The following is a 24,710-nucleotide window of genomic DNA, read 5'->3' as shown; positions in this document are numbered from 1 at the left end:
GGGGGGGGGTAAATGTGACGTCACATCAAAATGCGCAACTTTAAATACATATAGACAACACGTTCTACTTAATTAAATAAATGTTTTCTCCTACAACATCAGAGTGCAGCGCCACATTAAATACGCACTACAATGACAATAGTTTGAAGCGATTTGAAGCATGTTTTATTTTTTGGGTGGGGGGGCAGAGCTTGTGACGTCATATTTGAGGGGGGGTCTGACTTTTTGTGACGCCGTGTGACGTGGGGGGGGGTCAAAAATCGTCCAAAATCGCGTGACGTCATTTATGGACGGCCCCTTACCCCCTCTTTCCCCTCTTCCCCCCACCTACTCCCTCCCTCCACCCCTCCTCCCCCCCTCCCACCACCTCTCGCCCCTCCCTCATCCTCCTTCTCCAGCCCCGCCTCTCCAAGTATTCGATTAATCATATTCTTGGTTCTTTCAGTAAAGTCACGTAGAAGGGAAACAATAAAGTAATAAAAATATAATTATATATATTTTTTTATTTAAAGCTTTCGTGACTGCAGTGATTCATATTATTGGTTCTTTCGGTAAAGTCACGTTGAAGGGAAACAATAAAATAATAAAATATATATAAAACAATAAAAATTCTCACGACGTTTCGACCAACGGCAAGAAACACTCGCCGTTGGTTTTTTTCACACCTGATGATGACTGTTTGTGTTACAGTCGAAACGTCGTGAGAATTTTTTTTTGTATATTTTATTAATTTATTGTTTCTCTTCAACATGACTTTACCGAAATAACCAAGAATATATTTTTATTATTTTATTGTTTTCCCTTCTACGTGACTTTATTATTTTATTGTTTCCCTTCTACGTGACTTTACCGAAAGAACCAAGAATATGAATCGCTGCAGTCACGAAAGCTTTAAATCAAAAATGTATTCGATTAATCGTTAACAAATTTTCAACTTTAACAGACACAAGGGGGCGACCGAAGGCAATCAATTTTAGACTGCGTTGTCCGTTGTGGACAGACAGCTCGGACAACCGTTGGGTGTAATCCCATCGCTGGCCGCGTGGTGGTGGTGTTGGTGTTGCACCGAATGTCTTTGTGGCTGGTAATATAAATTAGTCACTTCCAGCCCCCCCCCACCACCAACTCAACCGGTTATTTCTCAGCAATTAGGGGGGACCGCTGGTATCCGAGCGCTCACAATTTCCCCCTGTTTAGGGGCCATCCATTTAGAACGTACGCATGGAGGGGGGAGGTGGGTTAACCCAAATGCGTGCGCTTGCGTATGGGGGGGGGGGGGTGTCTACTGACAATGTACGCATAGGAAACGGGGGCGGTGAAGCCTCGATAATAATTTGTCTACATTGGCCTTCAAATGAGTGGACTATCTGTTTGCTTAAACACGTTAATATTATTGATCCTTGATCGTGTCTGCGTGGATTAAATATCGGCCGTTCTATAGGATTCGGGGGGGGGGGGGGGGGGTAAAAAGTCCGCGTGCGTACAGGGAGGTGGGGAGGGGTCAAGTTTTGACAGATCTTCGCGTACCTACTCAATGGACGGCGTGCTGCGTATTGAGTAAGCGTGCCGTCGTCGCAACCTTGTGCCGATGATATTCATGGTGTGAACTTAAGAGGCGTGCTCTGCACGGCATCCATGCCGCAGCCTCCGCTGCCCCCCTGAAAGGAGGAAGCGCGACCCACGGGTTCAGAACATCTGTCCCACATTGTCCAGAGATGCGGTTGCACTGAGACGCTCTGTCGCATATGCACATCGAGAGATGTTTGGCTTTTTTTTTAAACCCAGATTGTGAGGTTCAGTTTTTCACCAAATTACAATTCTGAGCATAAACAATAATACGTACTTCTTTGGTTCTTTCGGTAAAGTCACGTAGAATGAGAATAAAATAATACATTAATAAAATAAAATAACACAATCAAATTCTCACGACGTTTCGGCCACAACACAAGTGGCCTTCTTGAAGCTTCAATGAAGCTCTGTCGTCCCGACAGGTCTGTTCCTTTCACCTGAAGAAGGCCACTTGTGTTGTGGCCGAAACGTCGTGAGAATTTTATTGAGTTATTTTATTTTATTAATGTATTATTTTATTCTCATTCTACGTGACTTTACCGAAAGAACCAAGAAGATGACTCCTTGCAGTCACGAAAGCTTTAAATCAAAATAATACGTACCTTTAACTATTGTGTAGCATGTGAAAATGTGAACCCAAAGTGTGTGGATTAAAAGGTCAAGTTTTTCATTCGTCACTTGGATGGTTCTGAAGTTCTGTGTTTCCCTGGGTAATACTAGAACACACGTGGCTGCACTGCTTTGCAAATGGATTATGTGCCACATTGCACGATGCTGATAACACAATTGGAACAACATTGGTGGAAAAAAGGCCCAACCATACTTCAAGCTGTCTTAAGATTATGTGGGAGTCGTGGTTTTGTTGTAGGACTTGCTTTAATCGTAGTATACTACACGTGTCTGTCCTTATGCAGCGTTCTCGACACACGAACTGCACTTCGTTTGTCTCAACCGGAGCTCCTGACAAATAATGAACCATTGTGCGCGCCACTGATCAGATTTTTAATTTGCTAATGGTCTCTGGCTCTTGGCCTATTTGTAAGCTCAATTGCCCTAGTCAAGAGCACGTTGGTGATGGGCGAAGAAGAACGGATGAAATAAAACACGAGTGGTGCTCAAAACCGCTCTCTCATTTCAAATGTCACCGAAGGTATTGCTACCAGATGCTGTTATTGGAGATTATCTGCGCGAGACCTTTTTTTTTAAAGGCCGAGCCTATCTCGACTGGTGCTGAGTTGCACAGTAAAGGTGTGCGCGTGTGCCTGGAGGGAGGAGGGGATAAAAGCGAGGATGTGGATGAGAGCTGGACGGGGCGCTGGCTGGTACGGAGGGACCTGCTAAACATCACTCACACCCCGGAGTGCCAAGACACACACACACACACGTAAAAAAACCCCATCTAAGACCGTGTCACACACCTCCGCCCCACACCACCACCACCGCAGCCGCCTCAATCTCCTTGCCAATGAATTGGACTTATCAGGGCCGTGATAACCCCTGTGCCGAGGGCTCCGCGCCCCATAAACTCGCTGTCAAGCCCATCTGTGGCCAGCCAATTAATTTTAAGAGGCGTAAAAAAAGAGACCATTGAGCGCACATCTGTGGGCCTATGCTTACGCGTAGGTGTGTGTGGTTGTACTTAGGCTTGATACGTTTGCCAAACATATCTGCAGTTTAGCAGCGTAGCTTAAAAGTTATGGGTATATATAAGTAAAGTGGAGAAAAAAGTTAATTAGCGTTAAAGATTTAGAATATTTCTCATTGATGGGTGTTGGGTATTCATGGCGGCAGAGAGGGAGCTGGTGCGACAGCCATAGATTGGGCGATGACATTTGTAAACGTGTCCGAGTGAGATGGATTGAGGCCACACGCGCAGGGCAGGAAGCGATTGTCACCCGTGTGCCTGTGCAGCCGTTTGTCCAACAATGGATAGAGAATGTCTGTTGGCGGTGGCTGCTGACGAACGATGCATATGCATCAGTGACATCTAGGCAGTGCTCTCTTGGCTCCATTTCTCAAGTGGTAGGAGAGATATGCGTGTGGGAGTATATACGACTTGAGTGGCAGATTCGCATTATACAATTAAGCGTGTATACGGAGCTGTCGGCTAACATAACACCTGTCACACGCTGCCCTAACACCGGAATTCTTCAACTTAAATAACTTCCAGTGGTGTTGCGTGCGAAAGGTTCTCCAAATAAATCACCGCTCAAGAAAGAACTATTTTATGGATAGCAAAAAAAATAACACGATTTTGGCAGTTGAGATAGAGGATATGTATACGCGCGCACGTGTCCTTGTTCTGTACAAATGAGAGTACTGAAAGTTTTTCTATGAATCGCCGCAGCTTTGGGGCGGAAAGAAAGAACGAATAGGAAAAAAAACCGCCGCATTTTTCTTTAAGTGCCCGTTGCAGGCTTGGGTGACGGTGGCAAAGCAGCTGGCGCCGAAAGGGTCAGGCGAGTAGAGTCAGGATCTGGGGGGTCGCTTCCTTTCCCATTCCCGCCCGTGCCTGCCTACGCTGTTATCCACACGCGCGCATTTCTTTGTCACGTGCGCTCGCCCGCTCTCCTCTCCTTCTCTGACCGCGTCTTAAACAGCTCCTCTTCAAACTCCCCCAACAAGCATGTACCTCGTCGTTGTCTTTGTGACGAGGTTCAACGCCCATTCAGGTTTGGGCGAAAGCCCGTTGAGGCTCGTTCTTTATTTCACTTTGCAAGGGAACACAACTTTAGTCGGAGCCATCAAATATCCATGCAAGTTATCTTTTTGTTGTTGTTGTTGTTGTTGTTCTTCTTCTTCTTCTAATTTAACCACTGTGAAGATGCCTTGCCCCGTGTCGTTAATGTGCGTGAGCGATTCTCATGGATGTGACTTGACCTCTGTATATACACCTTGCTGAAGTTGTATGCAACTGAACGGGCACAATTCCTACAGCCACTCACCTTCGTGCAGGGCGGTATCAAAAAATTCCTCGCTTTTGCTATGGACTGCCCGTGGAGAAGTATTCCTTTCACGAGAAGCATCTCTTGATAGTGTCAAATTTGCTCGTGGGAAAAGGAAATGTATTCACGTAAATCAATTGAAATTACCTTATCGCAGCTCACCCCCCCCCCCCGTCATTTGGAACGCCATCCCCCGATTCACATCCGTAACGATCAATAATTTCCTTCGTTCAAAAACACATCTAAAGGCGCGTTTCTTCAGCTCGGACATTTAACCACCGAGTCTTCCTGACACTGAGCTGGGCTCCGCTCCTTACAATTTCTTCTTCGGGCCGCAACATTGCGCGTATTAGAAATTATATTATTATTAATACAGACCCTTTCTTCCGAGTACACTAATCTCCATCCTCAAAAGAAGCCGTTAATGTTTATTTTCGTACACTTTTTTTTACCGAAACCGCCTCCGGTGATCTCCCAATCATCACCGACGGCTCGTGTTGTTGCTCTGGAGAGCGGGCGATCGACGATCGACGTTCAGGTCGCCGCGTTGATGTCACTCGTCGTTATTTCTCACTTAACAGAGTGGGGGCCGCGTGAAGGCTGCCATACTCCGCTCCAGTGTGCGACCGTGGCTCATGCGGGACAGAGACCGTACAACGTATAACGACGCAATGCCCCGATCCACAAGTACGCAGGAGAAATCACAGCGACGATGATACCACTCCGCTACCCCTGAAGCGGTTGTCTGGCTTGGCCCACCTGCATGTGAGACTGTAGCCGCTGCTCTACCATCGACACCAACAGCCGTACGACACGACAACAAGAAGAATAAGAAAAATCTCCGACGGCCTGGCAACTCGCCCTGGTCATCGCCAATTTCGGAAATTTCGCCAGGAAGTGAGAATCTGTCTCGGAGGGAGGCGAGGGGGGGGGGGTGTGGGGGCTGAATTCGTTCGGTGCTTTAAAAAAAGACCCACGAGCCGTGAGCGCGCTGCCCCCCCCCCCCCCCCCCGCTCTCTCCTCTAATCCGCTCGGCTCCAGGCGCGCGCGAGAGAAGATGGAACGGAGGACGAGCGCGCCGTGCCAATGTGCAAGACATCCGAGGTTTAGAGCAGACAGGGCATCCCCCCTCCACCCTCGCTCCCCCCCCCGCCCCACAAAAAAGATATGCCCCGACCAATCCCACCTAAGCATCACTCTACCCGGGGGCTCTCTCTTTTCAACACCTTGACGCACTCTTCCCGTTGACCCCGCGAGGAGAGGTGTCACTCAAACGTTTGAAGTGCCAGGGATTAGTTTTAAGAGGAGGGTGGCGGCGGCGGTGGTAGGTGGGAGGCGTCGGGAGTAGAGCGGGAGTGGAGGTGGCAGAGGTGAAGAGGAGATGGCTGACAATGCGCGTGGAGACGGGAGTGCTTTCCTTTACGGCACCTGCAGGTTCACCGAGTCCTAATCGTGGCGTTGACAGCTTTGGGCAATCTGTGCTCTTCATCGGGCGCAATTTGGCCTCAATGTATATCCCCTGTAGTATATAAATCGACTGGAATTCCCTGCGTTGGCTAGCATCGGTTGCGAGCGATATCGGAACGGGTCGTGCCTTCCACCCTCTTAGCTGACCAGTGTGGTGAAGTATGCTAAACAAAACCAAAGAACACCCCACGACTGACAAAGTCGTGGCGTGGCCCTCATTCATCATTGGTAAAACGAGAACGGATGGATGCTATTTAACGTGTTCTTATTATACATGGCACCTGTGCCGTAATGCCAGCAGCAGCGCTGCGAACACTGACACCGAATACTTGCGTGAACAAAGGGGGAGAAAGGAGCTCGGGCAAAGCGCAAGAGATTGGACGATGAGAACGTAACTCACATCCTCATTCTCCTCCTCCTCCTCCTCTCTCAACCAAGGGCCAGGGCCGGCAGTGGCAGCAGTCGTCTTTCCGTGGCAGCCTCCTGGTCATGTGGAACGCGCCCATCGTTATCCCATTGCACATTCACAGCAGCATGCAATCTTCACAGACTTTTAAGATACACTTAGAGGCGCGACGTATTTCCGAAAGGTCCCTGGTACCTCTCTCGGTCATTTATGGCCGTGAAATATTGTGTGCCCTCCAAATTACATGGTTATTATTCGGGGCTGGGGTATGGGGTCGTGAGAGGGCGAGTACTGCAGTGGCTGGTACCCTACCAAAACTGTCCACCCCTCTTTCCCCCTGTCGTAACATACGGACAGTTCTTTGTGTTGTTGTTACCAGATTTAAAGTTTTTTTTTACACGTTTAAAAGCACAAGTACGCTCATTTTCCGTGTGGGCATATCTCAACATCATCAATTCCTTTCCACGGACGTTGAATCTAATTACAACACAAACAACAGCGCTTCCGTCTTCACGAAGCGCTCAACCAGAATGGACGAGATGAATTGAGCAATTTTTGAAAGCAGGTTTTTTTGTATTTTTTTTTGTACCTTGGGCAAAAAATTCGCTAAATATGTGAAGTAAACGTGTTTTATTTAGTTATTTATTTATTTTAAAAACCAAATGTCCACACGACGTAAGCGGGGTTTAATATATCACTCAATATTTTCAGTGCCCTCTGGCAGACTGGAGTGGGCACGTGACTCGCAGCAGCAGCCATTGTAGCATTTTAATCTGAGTTTAATCGCAATAGTTACGACAATGCAGTGTCTTGTGCTTGCTTCTAAGTTCATATATCAACCAATGGTAAAATTGGAGTGCAGGCATGTTCATAAATCATTGGATTCCCATGACATCTTAAGCAGAGTTAATTGGCCATCCATACAATTAACCATTCAAGCTGTTGGTTTATTGCTTATGCACTTGTAGTTAACCCTTGCATTTCCTTCTGACCTTAAAACTGCTCATCTTGACACAGCCAGTGGAATATTTATTCTACAACTCAATTATATCACAGTTATGTGAAATAATTAATTTAACAGACGTATTACACTCACACTTATCCTCACAGTGTCATTCGAATCATGGGCTGTTTATATATTTTGAGAAGGATCTCTGTTCGATTCGGTGCGCCCTAATTTTGTTTTATCATGAATCCGTGATCCCTCGAGTTTCTTGAAGCCCCTAGACTTCTTGGTTTGCTTATATCTAGTGTCGTCCATTGGCTCTGGAAATACTCAAGAATGATCTTCAACAGATGTACCTTGAACTTCTTTCGCACCGTGTGTAGCCGACCGTGCTGATCGAGGGAGGCACGTGGGAAGGACAACAAACTAAACACAAAAATCAGTCCTAAAGAACCGAGTTTTCAATCGAGGTGTTAAAGATGTCTCCTATGGCAGTGACGCGGCCCATGAAGCTGCTCTTTCTTATCATCGTCGCCGTCGTCGTGATGATGTTGCTGCTGTAGAACCCCGGTGTGCCTTAACTGGTGGTCGCGTTTGGCCATCCGCGCGCGAGAGCCCCACGCCTCCCCGTCTGGAAACGGAGCCCCCCCACGCATTATGCACCCACGCGCCTCCGCATTACTCAGACCCCGCCGCCCCCATGAATGGGGCTCTCACAATTCCCATCACCTCTTTTTCAAAGTGGAAGATTGGCTCATTTGTTTCTTTAAAGAAAACAGTAACGTAAGTAGGAAACTGAGCCGTGGTGCATGAGATTCTTGATAAAAGGGGGAAAGTCCTGGGATACTTTTTTTTATTCATGTTGGGTGTTTAATTCATTATTTGTGTGCAGTTTATATATATATATAAATGGGGACAAGGGGAACTGCCAATCCCACTGGGTTGAGCTGCTCACTCATCCCGGTGCCAACTGCCCTTAAAGCAACCCGAGCCTTCCGGTGGAACGGCGGTGGCACGGTTTCAGTGACCCCCTTCAAAATCCCACAAAGAAATGGGGTGGAAAAAAAAAGAAACTATAAAGCACAAAACGGGAAATACCGAGAAGGTAACCGCAAAAAAAATTATGTCACGCTCCACGGGCCTGACACATTACCACTTACGCCTCGTGTCGTAACCGCTGTGTGCGATGGATCCCATGCCCGCCACCACGCTTGGGTTGTGTCGCGTTTCTTCTTCTTAAAAAAAAAGACACCTGGGCGACTAGGGGATGGACTGGAGTTGTTGCCTCGGGCTTGGGTGTCGCCGCCTCGGTACGGTCGGAGCGAATGTCCCCCACGGTCACAATGGGGGACGCAAGCCAAGGGAGAGATATTCCCGTGACACGCTGAATGGAAACACAATGCCTCCACTATGGTGTCATTTTGTGTGTGTGTGTGCGTGTTTTTTTTTTCACGTGCAGGTGTATCAGCGCTAACTGTCGCGCATCAAGCAAGCGGTTTAGCGGTTGTGCCAACAAAAGGCCCCTATTAGAGGCTAGAACACCTCCCCACACCTACCCACACCTACCCACAGCCCATCGCCCCACAGACCAACTCCCCTTAACCCACTTCCCTGGCGTAATGTGCTCACAGCTGCGCCACCGCTCCACACAAAACACGCACGCATCCATACGCAGGCAAAACATGCAATGGTTTAGAGCACACGGTTTTCTTTTGTAAATTTATAACAGCCGTATAATGATGATGATAAAAAAAGCGTAACAAACACAGAAAAACGTTTAAAAGATACAGTATTGTTACGGATAACATTCAGATATATAGTACGCAGTATTAACAATAAATGCGCAAGTTGTTTTCGGGTTTAACACACACACACACACACACAAAAAAACGTAGTCAAACAAAAGACAGTTTATTAAAAACACATTTCATAGAAGGGTCCTGCTTTTTTTGGTGTGTTTTTTTTTCCTTCTGCTTTTTGTTTTGTCCTGCAGTCGAGGCCGACTGTGCCTTCGAGGCACAAGCGCGCGCGGGAAGGTGTCAAACTGGTCCCACCGTCGCTGCGAGGTTTCCTCTGACACCACCAACAACCACAACCAACCGCCATTCGCCACTGAGTGGCGGTGACGTCACCACGGCGCTTGTGCCAAGCTAGGTGCACGTTAAGGCCACGTGAAGTGTCGAACGGCTCGCTGGCAGGGGGTCACGGGACAGACCCAGCGGGTGCCACGGGTCGACTGACTGAGATGAGTGGCCGATGCACCGCCGGTGCCCCACACCCCCTCCTGTGCCAACTTGCTGTGCTTTAGCCAAACTCGGCGCTCTGCTCATTGTTGTGAGCGTCGCTCCTCTGACACGCGCGCATACGCGTGTACTGGTAACGCGCGCGGGGGGGGGTGGTGGTGTTAACTAGACTGGGTAAAAACAAACGCTGTACAATTAAACGTTGAAATCGAAGAAACAGACGTTATTATTGCGTTGGAATTTAGTTTTGATCTTCCGGGACTTGTGAAAAAGGCCTGTTTTTGTATTAATGTTTGTGCAGGAAAGACAAATCGAAGCGTCACGGTCGTTTTACCAAAACAGGGGCAATGTCTTCCCAGCGAATGTGTCTGTACTTCAAATATATTGGGGAATATTAACATGATAATGTAATGGGAAGGCTTTATCCAGCAGTAGTGGATTTATCATGGCTAATGATGATGCTGAATGCAAATGAGGGCTTCATCCAGCAGTGGATTTATCATGGCTGATGATGATGAATGCAATTGACCGCTTCATCCAGCAGTGAATTGATCATGGCTGCTGATGATGAATGAAGTGAGGGCTTCATCCAGCAGTGGATTGATGATGGCTGATGGTGATGAATGCAATGGGGAGGCCTTCATCCAGCGGTGGATTGCCGAAGGGATGTAAATCATTCTAATGCAACGCCAGACACATCATTGGCTGTCAATAGCCACGGCCCCAATGAACGCGTTTGTAACAAAACGCGCGCATGTTTACACGAGTCGTCTCACACCCGCTAGAGTCATCCAAATGTTTCATTTGTTTTTGTAAAAAAATATCATTCTGACCTCTTGAGGTTTTTTTTTTTTAGCAACTATGCGAGGTGAATTGCATCAGTGCAATCGTTTCGTTGTTTCTCTCTCCGCAATGAACCAATGACCTCTCCAGGTGTACGGGTTAAACAACAACAAAGACCGTGAACGACGCTCCCAGAAAACAGTCGTGCCCGTTAAGCCCTGCATTGTACTGTACTCCTAGGCTCAATGCCTCCCTCGCACAAGAGAGAGGTGGGGGGGGGGGCAGAGAGATATTTGTAGAATAATTTTGCAATGCCTCGTGCTACCCCATCAACTCCTTTTTTAAAAATCGTTTCGTGTACCTTCAAAGCGCTTGTGAATAATAACGATGACGACGATGATGATGATGATGATGATAATAATAATGATAAACGATAATAGTGATGAGGAAAACAACGAAGGAAAATCAACGACGTCTTCACGAGTTTTTCTGCGAAATCTTGATCGTGACCGTCTTTACTTCGGTGTACTCCTGCAGGCCGTACTCGCCCCTGTGGCGACACAACCAGGGTGGTTACTGATGCTCTGCACGAGACGTGTGTATGGACATTATGTGGAACTTCTATCGCGCCGTACGTGGCTAACCGTGCTAAACTATTTACTTTTTTTTTAAACCATGTATTTTTTATTTTACCAGGTAAGGTCCCGCTAAGCTATGAAGCTCTTTTTCAGAAGCGACCTGGCCACAAATGATAGCTCAACAAAGTGGCTTATCACGTGGAAATGTATAGCGGCCAAATGTTCTAAACGCACGTTGTTTCTAAATGTGGAGGGAAACATCGGAGGACCCAGATAAAAATTCGCACGACCACGGGGAGAGAGACACGCAAACTCCAAATATACAATCTAGATTTGAAGTTTTCGTGACTGCAGGGATCCATACTCTTTGGTTCTTTCCGTAAAGTCACGTAGGTATAAAATTAAATATATAAAATCCACGACGTTTCGGCGGCAAATATACAGCAGGCATCAGGGTCGTAATCGAACTCACGACCTCCTGTATACCAGACGAGGTAGTTGACATCTCGCCACCGTGGTGCCCAAATCTGTGCTAATCTGAGATGTGGCGCCACAGCTTCTTCCTCACCCGCCAAAGCTGCTCAGACCGCTTCATTAAATATATAAAATACATATGATAAAACAAAACAAGACGCGATGTAAAAATCGGCGGCCTTCCGTATTTAAAAGCTCTCTGAAGTATCATTGCTCAGGGCCGTGCCACGGGTTGCTCGAGGTGACGACCGCGTGAATTGGTCGGGGGAATTGGCAATTTGGGAGCGGCGTCACACGCGCTCCAAGACACTGCAGCGAGCACGCTCGATGGTTATAAACAGGTGGCGTAAAAAGGAAAATGATTCGCCAACTGCAATCGGTTTCTTGCACTGGCAGTAAGAATGCTTGAGTGTAAAAATGTATTATTCACGAGGTGTGAAAAGTTCGTGCCGATGTAAAATTTTCGGAATGATAACGGATGAAGGGTAAAGAATGAGGCTGCAAACCAGAATCAGCCAATTTATTTATCCTGGAAGAATCCGATGAGCTACAAAGCTCTTGTTCACAGATATCTAGTAAATATTGATAGGACGAAAATAAATTCGTGAATCTGAGTGTTGACTCCGTTACTTTGGCGGTGCACCAAATCAGCAAGGCGAACGGATAATCAATTAACTTCATAAAAACAGACACCAATGCTAATTCCAAGGAAAAAGTCTACATTATTCTTGTTGTTTAAACATTCCTCGGTATAAAGACCGGTTTAAAAGTGGCATTATGTACCGTACTTACATTTCACGGCCATTCCCGGACATCTTGTAGCCTCCAAACGGGCTCTGCGCATTCATAGCATTGTAGCAGTTGATCCTGCAGACAGCGAGCGGATGTTAAGTATCTGCCCTTAAATTTTGATTTAAAGCTTTCGTGACTGCAGTAATTCATATTCTTAGCTATTTCGGTAAAGTCACGTTGAAGGGAAACAATAAAATAATTAAAAATATATAAAACAATAAAAAATAAAAATTCTCACGACGTTTCGACCAAACAGTCATCATCAGGTGTGAAAAACACCTGATGATGACTGTTTGTGTTATGGTCGAAACGTCGTGAGAATTTTTATTGTTTTATATATATTTTTATTATTTTATTGTTTCCCTTCAACGTGACTTTACCGAAAGAGCTAAGAATATCTGCCCTTAGTCAAGTTTCTGACCTATTCACACCGCTGAAGGACCACAAATCCACTCACACACTTTCAGCAACTTTTAACTGTGCCCACTTTGTTGATTACAAACTTGGGCGGTGTACCAGTGACCCTCGAACTGCAGGTATGTTCATTAATACTGCACCATCATCATCATCATGAACCGATATCATTTTATATTTTTTTATCAGCCATTGCTTCTCCACTGCTGGATGAAGGTCTTCCTGCATCATCAAATACCGATGAAAGAATTTAATTACATGCATATTAACAGCTCTGTTATCAATCCATTGCTTGATAAGGGCCTTACCACACGATGCGGATCATTTGGCCATACCTCACCACACTGCTTATTACTGCTCAACGAAGACCGTGGGAGCACAGACGTGGGGGCAGTATAAGTAGAGTACAACCGCATGGTGGTTAGAAAACAAAAACGGACGATTTTAAACGTTCCTCTCTCTTTTTTTTCTTCAACCCGTGCATTTCCCGATCGTGGGAGACGCTGCGGCCCACCCTTTGCTCCCTCGCCCGCCCGCCCACCCACCAGACGGTGCCGGCCTGCATCGCGGCCGATACGGCGAGGGCGCGCTCCAGGTCGCGCGTGAACACGGCGCCCACCAGGCCGTACGGGGAAGCGTTGGCGCGGGCGACCACGTCCTCCAGCGAGTCGAACCTCATGATCAGCTGCACGGGCCCGAAGATCTGCATGACGGCATGATAGCATTGTGGGCTAGTGTCGCCGTCACGATCGTCGTGGAAAGGCCCGGAGCGGTCGCTCCCAGCCTTTCTGGACCTGCGGACCACTGCGGAACTTCGACAGGAATTTTGTAGACCACTTCCCACAGCCTTGCAGGCCACAAGTGGTCCATGGACCAGAGGATGGGACCCACTGGCTGTGAGGTTACAGGTTTCTCTCGGTGTATGCGGCAGTAGTGGATGCGTTCCAAAGCGAAACCGCACACAGTACACCACGCACAGTGTCGCCCCACGTCCGACCGCATAGCCGCATGAGAGTGAATTCAAACCGCATGACGTAGCGAATTTTGCCTAGAAATAGATTGGCCGCATATCTGCGAAATCGCACAAGCCTAGCCCGCGTAACGCCTGTAATTCACGCGATCTCTCACTGATTTTCGCAATCTCTCCTGATCGAGTGCTGTTCATTTGGCCAAGCCCAGACAATAACCGGCCGAGTGCGTACCTCCTCGCGAGTGATGCGCGCGCTGTCGGGCACGTCGGAGAACACCGTGGGCTGCACGTAGAAGCCTCGTCCTTCGCAGGCCACGCCGCCGCACTCCAAGTGCGCCCCCTCCTCCAGCGCGCTCTGCACCAGCTCCAGGATCTTGGAGCGCTGCTTCTCGTCAATCTGTGGAGTAGGGGGCCATCCATTTAGTCCGTACGCATGGAAGGGGGGGGGGAGGGGTTAACCCAAATGCATACGTTTGCCTATGGGGGGTCTACTGACAATGTACGTACGCATAGGAACAGGGGGGTTGGGTGAAGCCTCGATATTAATTTGTCGACATTGGCCTTCAAATGAGCCACAGTTCAGTGCCTTCAGCTGTCAGACAACAAGTACTAGCGGGAGAAGTGGGACTGTGGGAGAGGTGTCACTTGTGTGCCACCGTGCCCCTGACTGCAGCTATCACGCAGCACAGCAAAATGAGTGGCCAAGGTACGCAAATTAATTATTTAATGCAGCCGTCGGTGGGCTATCTGTTTGCTTAAACACGTTAATATTATTAATCCTTGATCGTTTCTGCGTGGATTAAATATCGGCCGTTCTATAGGATTCGGGGCGGGGGGGGAGGAGGTGCGTCAAGCGTACGTACGCAGGTGGGGGGTGTAAAAAGTACGCGTGCGTACAGGCAGGGGAGGAGGGCTGAAGTTTTGACAGATTTGTACGTACCTACTAAATAGATGGCCCCTAGGGGTGGATGGGCGGGGGGTGCGAGGGGAGGGGAGTGGGGGGCCGGGGGGCAAGTAGCACGAGCAGCGAGGGATTCACATTTTGTGGATCTCCAGGCTCCTTAGAATGTTATTGTTAACGTTGTTGTTGTTGTTGTTAAGGCATGTGGCATTGTGGGTAATTTGATTCTGCACTCCTACATGGGATTGTCATGGGTAATGTTGCTGTTGTGCTTTTGTACGGTTACGGTGAACTTGGTTGTTTTTGTTTGCATGGTTGTTGTTATGGATGTGGTTGTTGTTGTGAACGTGGTTATTGTTGCTGTGAACGTGGTTTTTGTTGTTAATGTGGTTGTTGTTGTGAACGTGGTTGTTGTTGTGGACGTGAGCACGGGCTCACCTGTGGCCCGTGCTCAGTGCTCGGGCAGAAGGGGTGGCCGACGCGGCGCACGCGTGCCCGCTGCGCGCTGCGCCGCACGAACTCGTCGTAGACGGGGTCCTCCACGTAGACGCGAGATCCTGCCGTGCAGCACTGGCCCTGGTTCCAGAACACCCCCTGGTGCGCCTGCTCCACCGCCGCGTCCACTGCTCGTAGGGGGGGGGGGGGGGGTGGAGGGGTGGGAACCACGCCGAGTCAGCAGTGTCACAGCAGGGGCGCGTAACGAGCAATCAGGGCTTGGCGCTCCCCGCTGAATAATTTCCGGCTCGCTGGTAGACAGGAGAGAGAGAGAGTCGGTGGCACGCGGCGACTGGCGAGATGTTAACTGCCTCGCCTGGTACGCAGGAGGTCGTGGGTTTTTCGATCCCAACCCTGACGCCTGCTGTATATTTGGAGTTTGCGTGTCTCGCTCCCAGTGGTTTGTGTGGATTTTCTCTGGGTCCTCCGGTTTTTGACGCGTTTAGAGAATTTGTCCGCTTAAAATTTTAACGTGACGAGCCACTTTGTTGAGCTATCGTCTTTGGCCAGGACCCTTCTGAAAAAGAGCAACAGTAGCTCAGTAGACCTTACCTGGTGAATAAAAGGTTTAGCAGACACAGTAGTAGCCGCCACAGCCATAGCAAAAGGTATACTGGATGTGGGTGTTGCGGGTGCGGCTGAAGGTAGGCCCATGTGGACTCCACCCGTCACCAAGCCACAACATGTAACATTGTATACACAAAGACAAATACCCCCCGTATAACCTGATCAGATTGTTGGGGCAAGTGCTGTTAGCGAGTACCGATGAAGGCCGGCAGGGCACAAAAGGGGGTGGGGTGGCCAACACCATGCCGGCTGCGTTTGTCTCCCCAATGGTGATGTTTACACACCACACACCAGGTGCTCCTTTGAGGCTGAGTCGACCTCGGGGAGGCCCATGATCGGCTCAGATAATCATCACTGGTGTTGGCCATCAGCGGGCATCAAACCCGGGTCGCCAGGTTCATAGCACAGCGTGCTAACCGCTACACTACCACTCTCCACGTACGCACACACACATGCATGTATGGTTGTTGAGCTATTTTTTGCACCGTACGTAGTCAACCGTGTTAAATACACACACACCACGCGTCAAACCGCACGGAAAACCAGGCGGTCGATTCGTCATTAATATTTAGCATCAGGCCACGGAATATTGGCTGCGCAATCTTATGTGTTATATTTAAGCAGTAGCTTCAAGAACACACGCAACACGTGCGTGCGGATGTGTTTTGCGCTGCTTGGCACGGAACGGAGCGGTGTGGAGGTGACTCACGGTCGGCGTCGGCGAAGACGATGATGGGGCTCTTCCCGCCAAGCTCCAGCGTCACGCGCTTCAGGTTACTCTTGCCGGCCTCCTCCTGGATCAACTTCCCCACCTGCGTTACGCAAGGGGGTGCCGGCGGGCGGGGTGGAGGGGGGCGAAACGGCAAAAACAACGACGTGGAATTACGCACACGTGCAGCCCTCGTCGATGACGAGGTAGGGACCACAAAGAGAAGAATCGACCGCCACTTCCAGCTCTCATCTGCAATGAACATAGATAATGGAAAAAAAATCCATCCTCGATTAACGCAATTTGTCTTGGAATATTTTGAGCTGCACATGATGGGAGATGCAGGTATAAGGACCGTGGATGGATGGCATTCATAGGGTTGCACTCATGACGCATTAAGTGCTTGCCACAAATGAATCTCGTCAAGGAGCATAACCCATCACTCAAACTCAAGTTAGTTTCGCAGCGGCTTTTGGCTGGCTATCGTACAAAGATGGTCATTGCATCGCGTGATTTCAGGTGCGCTTCTGCGGCCGTCTGGAAAGCTCTTCCTTCCGATATTAGGAAGCCACTGGAGCTATGTACTTTTAAATCTAGATTACAAACTAATTATTTTTAATGCTTTGTGTGTTTAGTTTGTTGTCCTTTCCCCACACCTCCGATTACCACGTACAGTGCCAAATAAGTTCAACATACATTTTGTTGTAATTGAAAAGCCAGCTAAAATACTGTGAGGTCATGTGATCTTCAGTGCAATAACAGCTCCCTACTCATCCCCCATCCCAGTCCCCTCTTACACCACCACTAGGAATTGCGTGTAGGGTAAGATCCAGTGGCATTGCAAGTCACCTGCCCACGATACAATTACAATACACGCCATGTGTAAACGTGACCACACCTCAAGACGCTGTACAGAAACGGCGGGCTTACTCGTTTTTAGGGAGAGGCGGTCAGTCATAAACTGGGGGATAACAGGAAAGTGTTGAGCCTGGACATTTATGTCTGCTACCAATTCCAAGCCACAGGCCTTTAACCTGAATCCAAACCACGGCGAGCTACCTCCCCCCCCTCCCCCATCTTCAACCATAACCTGATCACAAAACACAACGTATACGTGTAAGTAAGACCCAGTCTTTGGTAAGAGTGGGCAGAGCTTCGATCTATGATTTCTTTCCCCACCAAATTTTTTTTTAAGTGAACTGGCCAAACATTCCCAAGCAGGACCCACCTGAAAATGAATTTTGAGAGTTGCCAGAGTACACAAAGAGAGAGGGTGGCGTGTGTATTTTTTTACGCACACCAACGCGTGGTGTATGCGTCAAACCGTAATATAATTTGTCGTCTCGCTTTGCGTCTTAATAGTGACAAAATAATGGAAACGGTTAAAGAACAGAAAGAAAATCCTCGTACAATTTCGGATCAAAGGTTCTCTTTTCCTTCTTGGTTTTACTGGGAGCTGTGGCCTCAAACTCCTTCGCACAAACGCCACGGACGTGGCCTCTTTTCAAAGTTTCCAAGAGGAGTCGCGAGAGCCGCCAAGGGGCCGTGCGCGGCACGGAAAAGCCCCCGCGAATTGTAACGCTCGTCAACTTTAAAGGGCGTGAGGGAGGCCGTCAAAGCTGAGGGTAAACAGGACCCCGGCGCTGGGACGTTCTCTTCCACCTGCTGCTTCCCTCCTTCGCGTCTGCTTCATCTCCAAAAGAAGCCCCTTGTGCACGTGCACGGATGTGTGTGTGTACGGGTGTGTGTGTGTGTGCCGGTGTGTGCGGTGGTGTAGCGGTGTAGCGGTGTAGCGGTTAGCGCGCTGCGCTACAAACCTGGCGACCCGGGTTCGATTCCCGCTCACGGCCAACATCAGTGACGATTATCTGAACCGGCCCTGGATCTCCCCTAGGTCGACTCAGCCTCAAATGAATACCTGGTGCGATGTGTTAAACGGCCGGGCTTGGTGTTGACCACCCACCCCCTCGTGTGCCGTGCCGGCCTTTATAGGTGCTCGCGAACAGCACTTGCCACTACAGTCTGTTAAGGCTATACGGGGGATCTTTGTGTGTGTGTGTGCGCGCGTGGGTATGGGTATGGGTGTGTGTGTGTGCACGTGCGTGCGTGCGCAGGGAGCGTTCGTGCGGCGGGTTTAGCGCACTTTCTTCACGAGCTCGCTCAACACCAACGACGGCGACGGATATTTGAAGCGGCCCTGGGCCTCCCCCTAGGTCGATTAAACCTAAAATGAGTACCAGCTGCGGCGTGGTGAACATTACACATGGGGACACAACGGCGGCCGGGTGCGGTGTTGGCCACCCATCCCCATGTGCCGTGCGCTTGTCTTCATCAGGTTCTCACTAACAGCACTTGCCCCAAACATCTGTATAGGCGATGGGGAGTTTTTATTATTATTACTTCATGTGTTTGTGCATGCGACCGGTTGTGCAGTGGCTATCGCACTAAACTATTAATCTGGCGATCCGAGTTCAATTCCCGACCATAGTTAACACCAGTGGTGCGTGATCTCTGAACTGGCCCTGGGCCACCCTTAGCTCGACTCGGCCCAGCATTAGTACCTGGTGCGTCGTGTGATCGGAGGACGCCTCAACGCGCACAAGGAATCCTGCGGGAGCCAGACGGGCCGGTCGCCTTCGCGAGGCTGGGGTATGGGTCGAAGGCTTTGTGGGAGGCGTTTCACGCAGCAGCGGACCGATCATGGCCGACGAGGCTGACGAGTGCAACGGCGCGGACGTCCGAGGCAGGACGTTGGGGGAAACGTTTGCACGCGTCGCTGCCGGCGTGATATGCGAGCGCGGCTAAGCCCCTGCGTTTGACCCTCGCCGTGCACACTCAGCACATCCCATCTGGCGGCAAATTAGCGCTCGCGCACAACGCGCCACGATGCGTTCGTGGCGCGCAACTCGGCGCAGTGAAAAAAGCGGCGCTCACGTTCCCAGCGTTCGGGGCGAATTATCTCCCGAGCGTTTAAAAGAGAAAAAAAACACGGCACCTCGCCGCAAGTTACACGTGCGCTCTGCGGTTTCCTGGACGTGTCCCCGTAAATAGTTTCCCGAACTTAAGCAATCGTTAATAAAAACAAATTACCAGACCGCAAGAAAAAAACAAACAAATAAAACCAACCCGCTCCCTAAATTCTTCCCTCTTTCATATATATGTCGTCTTACATTAGGGTTAATTATCACACGACGCGCGGTTCAGCGCTGTACGCGCCACCCCCCCCCCCACCCCGCTCGCGTTGTAGTGTGCAGTCGCTCGTTCAGCACGACGTCGTCCGACGTTTCGCTCCACGCTCGGAGGATTTTTTAGTTTGAAAGAAGCTCCCCGGGCCACCGAGCGGAGCGAGCGGTTGAAGAGTCACGCGGAAACCCACGCACGCCCCCCACCCCACCCACCCACCGAGCCAGTGCACGACGACGTCGGGCGAGCTAATTATAGCCCCCTGGCAACGTGACGGCTCCGGCGTCCTTGAGAGATTGAGTCGCGCCACTCGCCGCCAGTGGCGGGCGGGCGGGCGGGGGACCGCCAACGACGTAAATCAACGCTCGTGGCCGCCTGGGCAGAGAGTGACCTTGGCGGTACGCGCGAGCAGAAGCCGACCAGACCGCATCGCGAGAGCCCCACATGTGGCAAGAGCGTGGCCGCGAGAGACGCGATAATAATGAAATAAATTGATTGCCCCCCCCCCCCCCGTTTCCAGCTTTAATATAAATATTCTAATGTAATCAATGTATAAAATAATATTACCATTCTCACGTGAATAAAAAGAACACAGGTTGTTGGTTGGGTGGGTGGGTGTGGTGCAAGTGTTCGCCTGTCACCGGGCAATTTGCAAAATGGGCCGCCGCACTCGGAGAGAGCACGAGACACAGCGCCGATGTAAACGATTCACCGCTCCTCATCAACGTAGCTTTGGGACGTTGCTCGGAAATCGTGGGGGCGTTGCAGCGTGCCACCGCCTAGGTAACGTACGAGCGCGGGTAAATCTGCTGGACAGCTGTGAAGAAGAGCTTCGTAGCACATCGGATTTCCTCCAGTGCAAATAAATAGTCTGATTCTGAAATCCGTTCACGTGGGGTTTGGCTTGCGAAGAATGGAGTTTGGTGAAGCCCTCCTCTGGCGATTGCTACGTTTCACTCGAATTCCATGAAAGAGGATCAATTCTGCTTTCGAATCGCAACCGGTGGCATTGTGTGGCTGGCATGGGTCCTGGTGAAAGTCGCCGCCCGTCAAGGTTTGCCAGATCTCCCTTGCGAAAATGATTCTTCGTGAAAGGGCTCTCACCTCGTGATACAAGTGGACTGTGAGCGACAGGGTTACAAGGAGAAACACCGCTCTAAGTTGTAGTGTGAGATACTAGTAGCTGGTTGGCTAGTTGCTTGGGGTTAGGTGTAGGGCTAATACTCGTAGCTGGTTGGCTAGTTGGTTAGGGTTAATGGTAGGGCTAGTACTAGTAGCTGGTTGACTAGTTGGTTAGGGTTAGGTGTAGGGCTAATACTAGTAGCTGCTGTATAGTTGGTTAGGGTTAGGTGTAGGGCTAATACTAGTAGCTGGTTGGCTAGTTTGTTAGGGTTAGGTGTAGGGCTAATACTAGTAGCTGGTTGGCTAGTTGGTTAGGGTTAATGGTAGGGCTAATACTAGTAGCTGGTTGACTAGTTGGTTAGGGCTAGGTGTAGGGCTAATACTAGTAGCTGGTTGACTAGTTGGTTAAGGCTAGGTGTAGGGCTAATACTAGTAGCTGGTTGACTAGTTGGTTAGGGCTAGGTGTAGGGCTAATACTAGTAGCTGTTTGGCTAGTTGGTTAGGGTTAATGGTAGGGCTAGTACTAGTAGCTGGTTTTCTAGTTGCTTAGGGTTAGGTGTAGGGCTAATACTAGTAGCTGTTTGGCTAGTTGGTTAGGGTTAATGGTAGGGCTAGTACTAGTAGCTGGTTTCCTAGTTGCTTAGGGTTAGGTGTAGGGCTAATACTAGTAGCTGTTTGGCTAGTTGGTTAGGGTTAATGGTAGGGCTAGTACTAGTAGCTGGTTTGCTAGTTGCTTAGGGTTAGGTGTAGGGCTAATACTAGTAGCTGTTTGGTTAGTTGGTTAGGGTTAATGGTAGGGCTAGTACTAGTAGCTGGTTGGCTAGTTGCTTAGGGTTAGGTGTAGGGCTAATACTAGCAGCTGGTTTGCTCGGCGGTTAGTTGATTCGCGAGCTGGCTAGATTTATGGATAAAGTTCGCATTTGATTGGCTCGTGAACTCCGCACTCCATCTGCTTCCTCCACACTGCACCGCGTGGAGCGCCCTTCAGTTCGAGGACACGTTATGGTTTCTGGTGCTCGCATCTCCCCCATTGCCCATCTCGCGATTTTGTCAGCCATGCTGCGAATCCCCGACATGCCAGGTCGGCACCACGGCGACCGTGCTGCGGTTACCACGATGACTCTAGCGCGGTTACCGTGGTGACCGTGAGGTGCGGTTACCGTGGTGACCGTGAGGCGCGGTCACCGTGGTGACCGTGAGGTGCGGTTACTCTGGTGCCCGTTGTGCGGTTACCTCGGTGGAGCCGGTGAACGCGATCTTGTCGATGTCTGGGTGCTGTACGATAGCCGCCCCGGCCGTGGGGCCAAATCCCGGCACGATGTTAACGACGCCCGGCGGAAACCCGGCCTGCACACACACAAAGACAAAGATCCCCCGTATAGCCTTTCACTGGCTGTTGGGGCAAGTGCTGTTAGCGAGCACCTATGAAATCCGACACGGCACACGAGGGAGGGGGTGGCCAACACCACGCCCGGCCGCCTTTGTCTCCCCAGTGGCGATGTTTACACACCGCACCAGGTACTCATTTGAGGCTGAGTCAACCCATAGGGGGAGGCCCAGGACCGGTTCAGATAATTGTCACTGGTGTCGGCTGTGAGTGAGAATAGAACTCGGGTCACCAGGTACGTAGTGTAGCGCGCTAACCGCTCCACTACCGCTCTCCACACACGCACATTGTTACACACACAACACAGTGATCCCGAATATAGCTTTAGCATACTGCTGGGGCAAGCGCTCTTAGCGAGCACCCATTAAGGCAGGCACGGTGCAAGAAGGTGTGGTAAGGATATTGCGCCACGCTGCCAATATTTGTATCATCTTTTCCAGCGCTGATGTTTACACACCGCATCGAGTACTCATTTGAGACTCTGCGAACCTATGGGAGCCTCAGGATCGGTTCAGATACCACTCGCCACCAATGTGAGCCGTGGCTGGGAATCGAACCTCAAGGTCGCTTGATTCGGTCGCACAGTGCACTCATAACCATCTTCGCAAAAAAAAGACAGAGACGCACGTAAACACACAAACGTACACATACATACACGGGTGTGCTCACACAAGGACGACAAACGCAACGACCGTGCTTACTTACCGCTGCGGATTTATTACGAAACGCGATGGACGCTCGTGTTCTCAGACCGCTCTGCAGGCTTGCACAATGATGACATTACTCGAAAACGATTTTTTAAAAATCGCTTAATTTCCCCCCCCCCCACCCCCCGATGTCATATTTTTCTGCGCAGCTTAATGATTTTTTTAAATTCAAAAACAATAAAAAAAAACCCCGCATCTACAATGCCAATTGGGAAACAATCCGCCAACACGCTCGGAAATAATTCCAGACTTTTTTTTTGGAGCATCGTAATCTTTGTTTCTCTTTGCGCCCGATGGAAATTGGAAGAATTCCCAAGGGCAGCACCGGCCGCGGCCCGTCGGTTGTTTTTTTTTTCTGAGATCGCGAAGCGATGCCGGCGGGCGATGTGGCACCGTTCACCGGGCGACTCTGTGAAGGTACCTCTGCGAGTAGGGTTGCACCTGCCTGGCGCGGTGGCCATGACAGAGCCACACCCACAAAAGACCGAGTGACGCACCCCGGGGGATTACAACGGAATTCAACAACAATTGTCATCATCCTTGCAGCAGGCGGCTTTTGGCGAGCCATCGGACAAAGACGGTCACCACGTCACGCGCTTTCAGATGCGCTCCTGCGGCCAACTGGAACGCTCTCCCTTCCGATATTAGGAAGGCACTGGAGCCATGCATTTTTTAACCATCATCTAGATTGCACACTCATTCCTTTACAACCTATTTTGTGTTTAGTTTATTGTCCTTCCCCCGCACCTCCGATTAACACGCTTGGCTACGTACAGTGCGAGAGAAGTTCAACATACATAATCAGCGTCATCAGCAGCAGAAGCAGCAGCATAAATGCATTTAGAATGAGAAACTTTGGCAACCTGGTAAGATAGCAGGATTGAGCTAAATAGAGTTCTATTTTCGCCCGGTTAACGTAGAGTGCTGTATGTCTGCTGAACAATGTTTAAATCTGCAGAGAACACGACCTTGGGTAGTCACGTGACTTGTCTGTCTGGAAGTTGTTTTTTCTCCAGAGTTGCACATCACTCCTGCAGTTTGTGCTACGGTGAAACTTTGGTGTGGCAACTGTTGCCAGTGATATCACAATCCGTGCGTGAGAGATATTTTGGTAAATGCAACCGCATCTCAACATACTTTACGAATTCTGTAGACCGTGGACAACTTAACAAATTGTACGTAATTACACACTGAAAATGTACATTACATTTGCATTACCATAGCCATATGGACATCAAAAATGATAATTCCATATTGTGAAGATCTTGGTATCTAAAAATATATATATACTTTTGAATGAAAGCTACATTATTTGCATAAACAAATAGCTCAATTTGTCACCTGTTCAAATTTGTGTACGTAGAACTTTATTCGCACCGTACGTCACCAACTGTGCAGTGCAAAAATCCATTGTATATGCCTTAACGTGTGACATTATTTCTCCCATGTAATACAACCTGCAATAAAACCACGCTGCGTCACTGAGCTCAGACCTCGTTACAACAGAGGTTACTATTATTATTATCATTACTGCACACACTGGACCGTTTTACTAATTAATTGTGGGGTGTTTTGTTACTGTTGACAAGACGTGGCTCTCGGAGGCAGCGGGTTGCAATGTGGCTTGTGTAAATGTTGGAAATCCGCAACTCGACAAATGGCTATAACGAGGGAGGTCACAACGCTGCAAGCCCCGGTCTCTTAAGCAAGCCGGTGTAACACCTGCTACGAGGCCTTATGGAAAATGTCATCCGTTAAACTGCCCCCCCCAAAAAAAAACACACACACATTTGGGGTAAAAGTAAAAACAAAAAAAACTCAAAACAAAACCATAGAGTCGGGAGGAATTCCCTCGTTCGGCCGCCAACTGCGGTAATCACCCGGGCGGTTGTTATTATTTTCTTCTTCTTCTTTTTCCCTAAATATATTTTGGCAGTTTAACTCGCAGATGACATCGGTCATAAGTCCTTGTGTACACTGCGTCTGCCAGCACGTTTGCAAGTGTGCCAGCTGTGCTTCAGACACCTGTAACGTCTCCCGAGTGAACCGAAT

At 49.3% G+C, this 24,710-nt stretch overlaps 1 protein-coding gene across 2 annotated transcripts in view; it reads right to left on the bottom strand.

Moving 5' to 3' along the window:
- Positions 1 to 9,038: 9,038 nt before the first annotated feature.
- Positions 9,039 to 24,710, bottom strand: part of LOC116940317 (retinal dehydrogenase 2) — a 72,354-nt gene continuing 56,682 nt past the window's right edge. For both annotated transcript variants that reach the window (XM_032949973.2, XM_076067335.1), the window contains exons 7-13: positions 21,798 to 21,911; positions 16,260 to 16,362; positions 14,927 to 15,111; positions 13,820 to 13,984; positions 13,163 to 13,320; positions 12,204 to 12,278; positions 9,039 to 10,909 (exon numbers count right to left, since the gene is read on the bottom strand). In XM_032949973.2, coding sequence (XP_032805864.1) covers positions 10,837 to 10,909; positions 12,204 to 12,278; positions 13,163 to 13,320; positions 13,820 to 13,984; positions 14,927 to 15,111; positions 16,260 to 16,362; positions 21,798 to 21,911 — 873 coding nt within the window. In that variant the 3' untranslated portion in view covers positions 9,039 to 10,836. The remainder of the gene's footprint in view (positions 10,910 to 12,203; positions 12,279 to 13,162; positions 13,321 to 13,819; positions 13,985 to 14,926; positions 15,112 to 16,259; positions 16,363 to 21,797; positions 21,912 to 24,710) is intronic.

This window comes from Petromyzon marinus, chromosome 1, assembly GCF_048934315.1.
Source record: "Petromyzon marinus isolate PM22_M1 ecotype Great Lakes invasive population chromosome 1, UKy_Petmar_22M1.pri1.0, whole genome shotgun sequence".
NCBI classification, from domain to species: Eukaryota; Metazoa; Chordata; class Hyperoartia; order Petromyzontiformes; family Petromyzontidae; genus Petromyzon; species Petromyzon marinus.
Note: the sequence above shows the minus strand (reverse complement) of the source record. Positions and strands in the feature narration are given on the sequence as shown.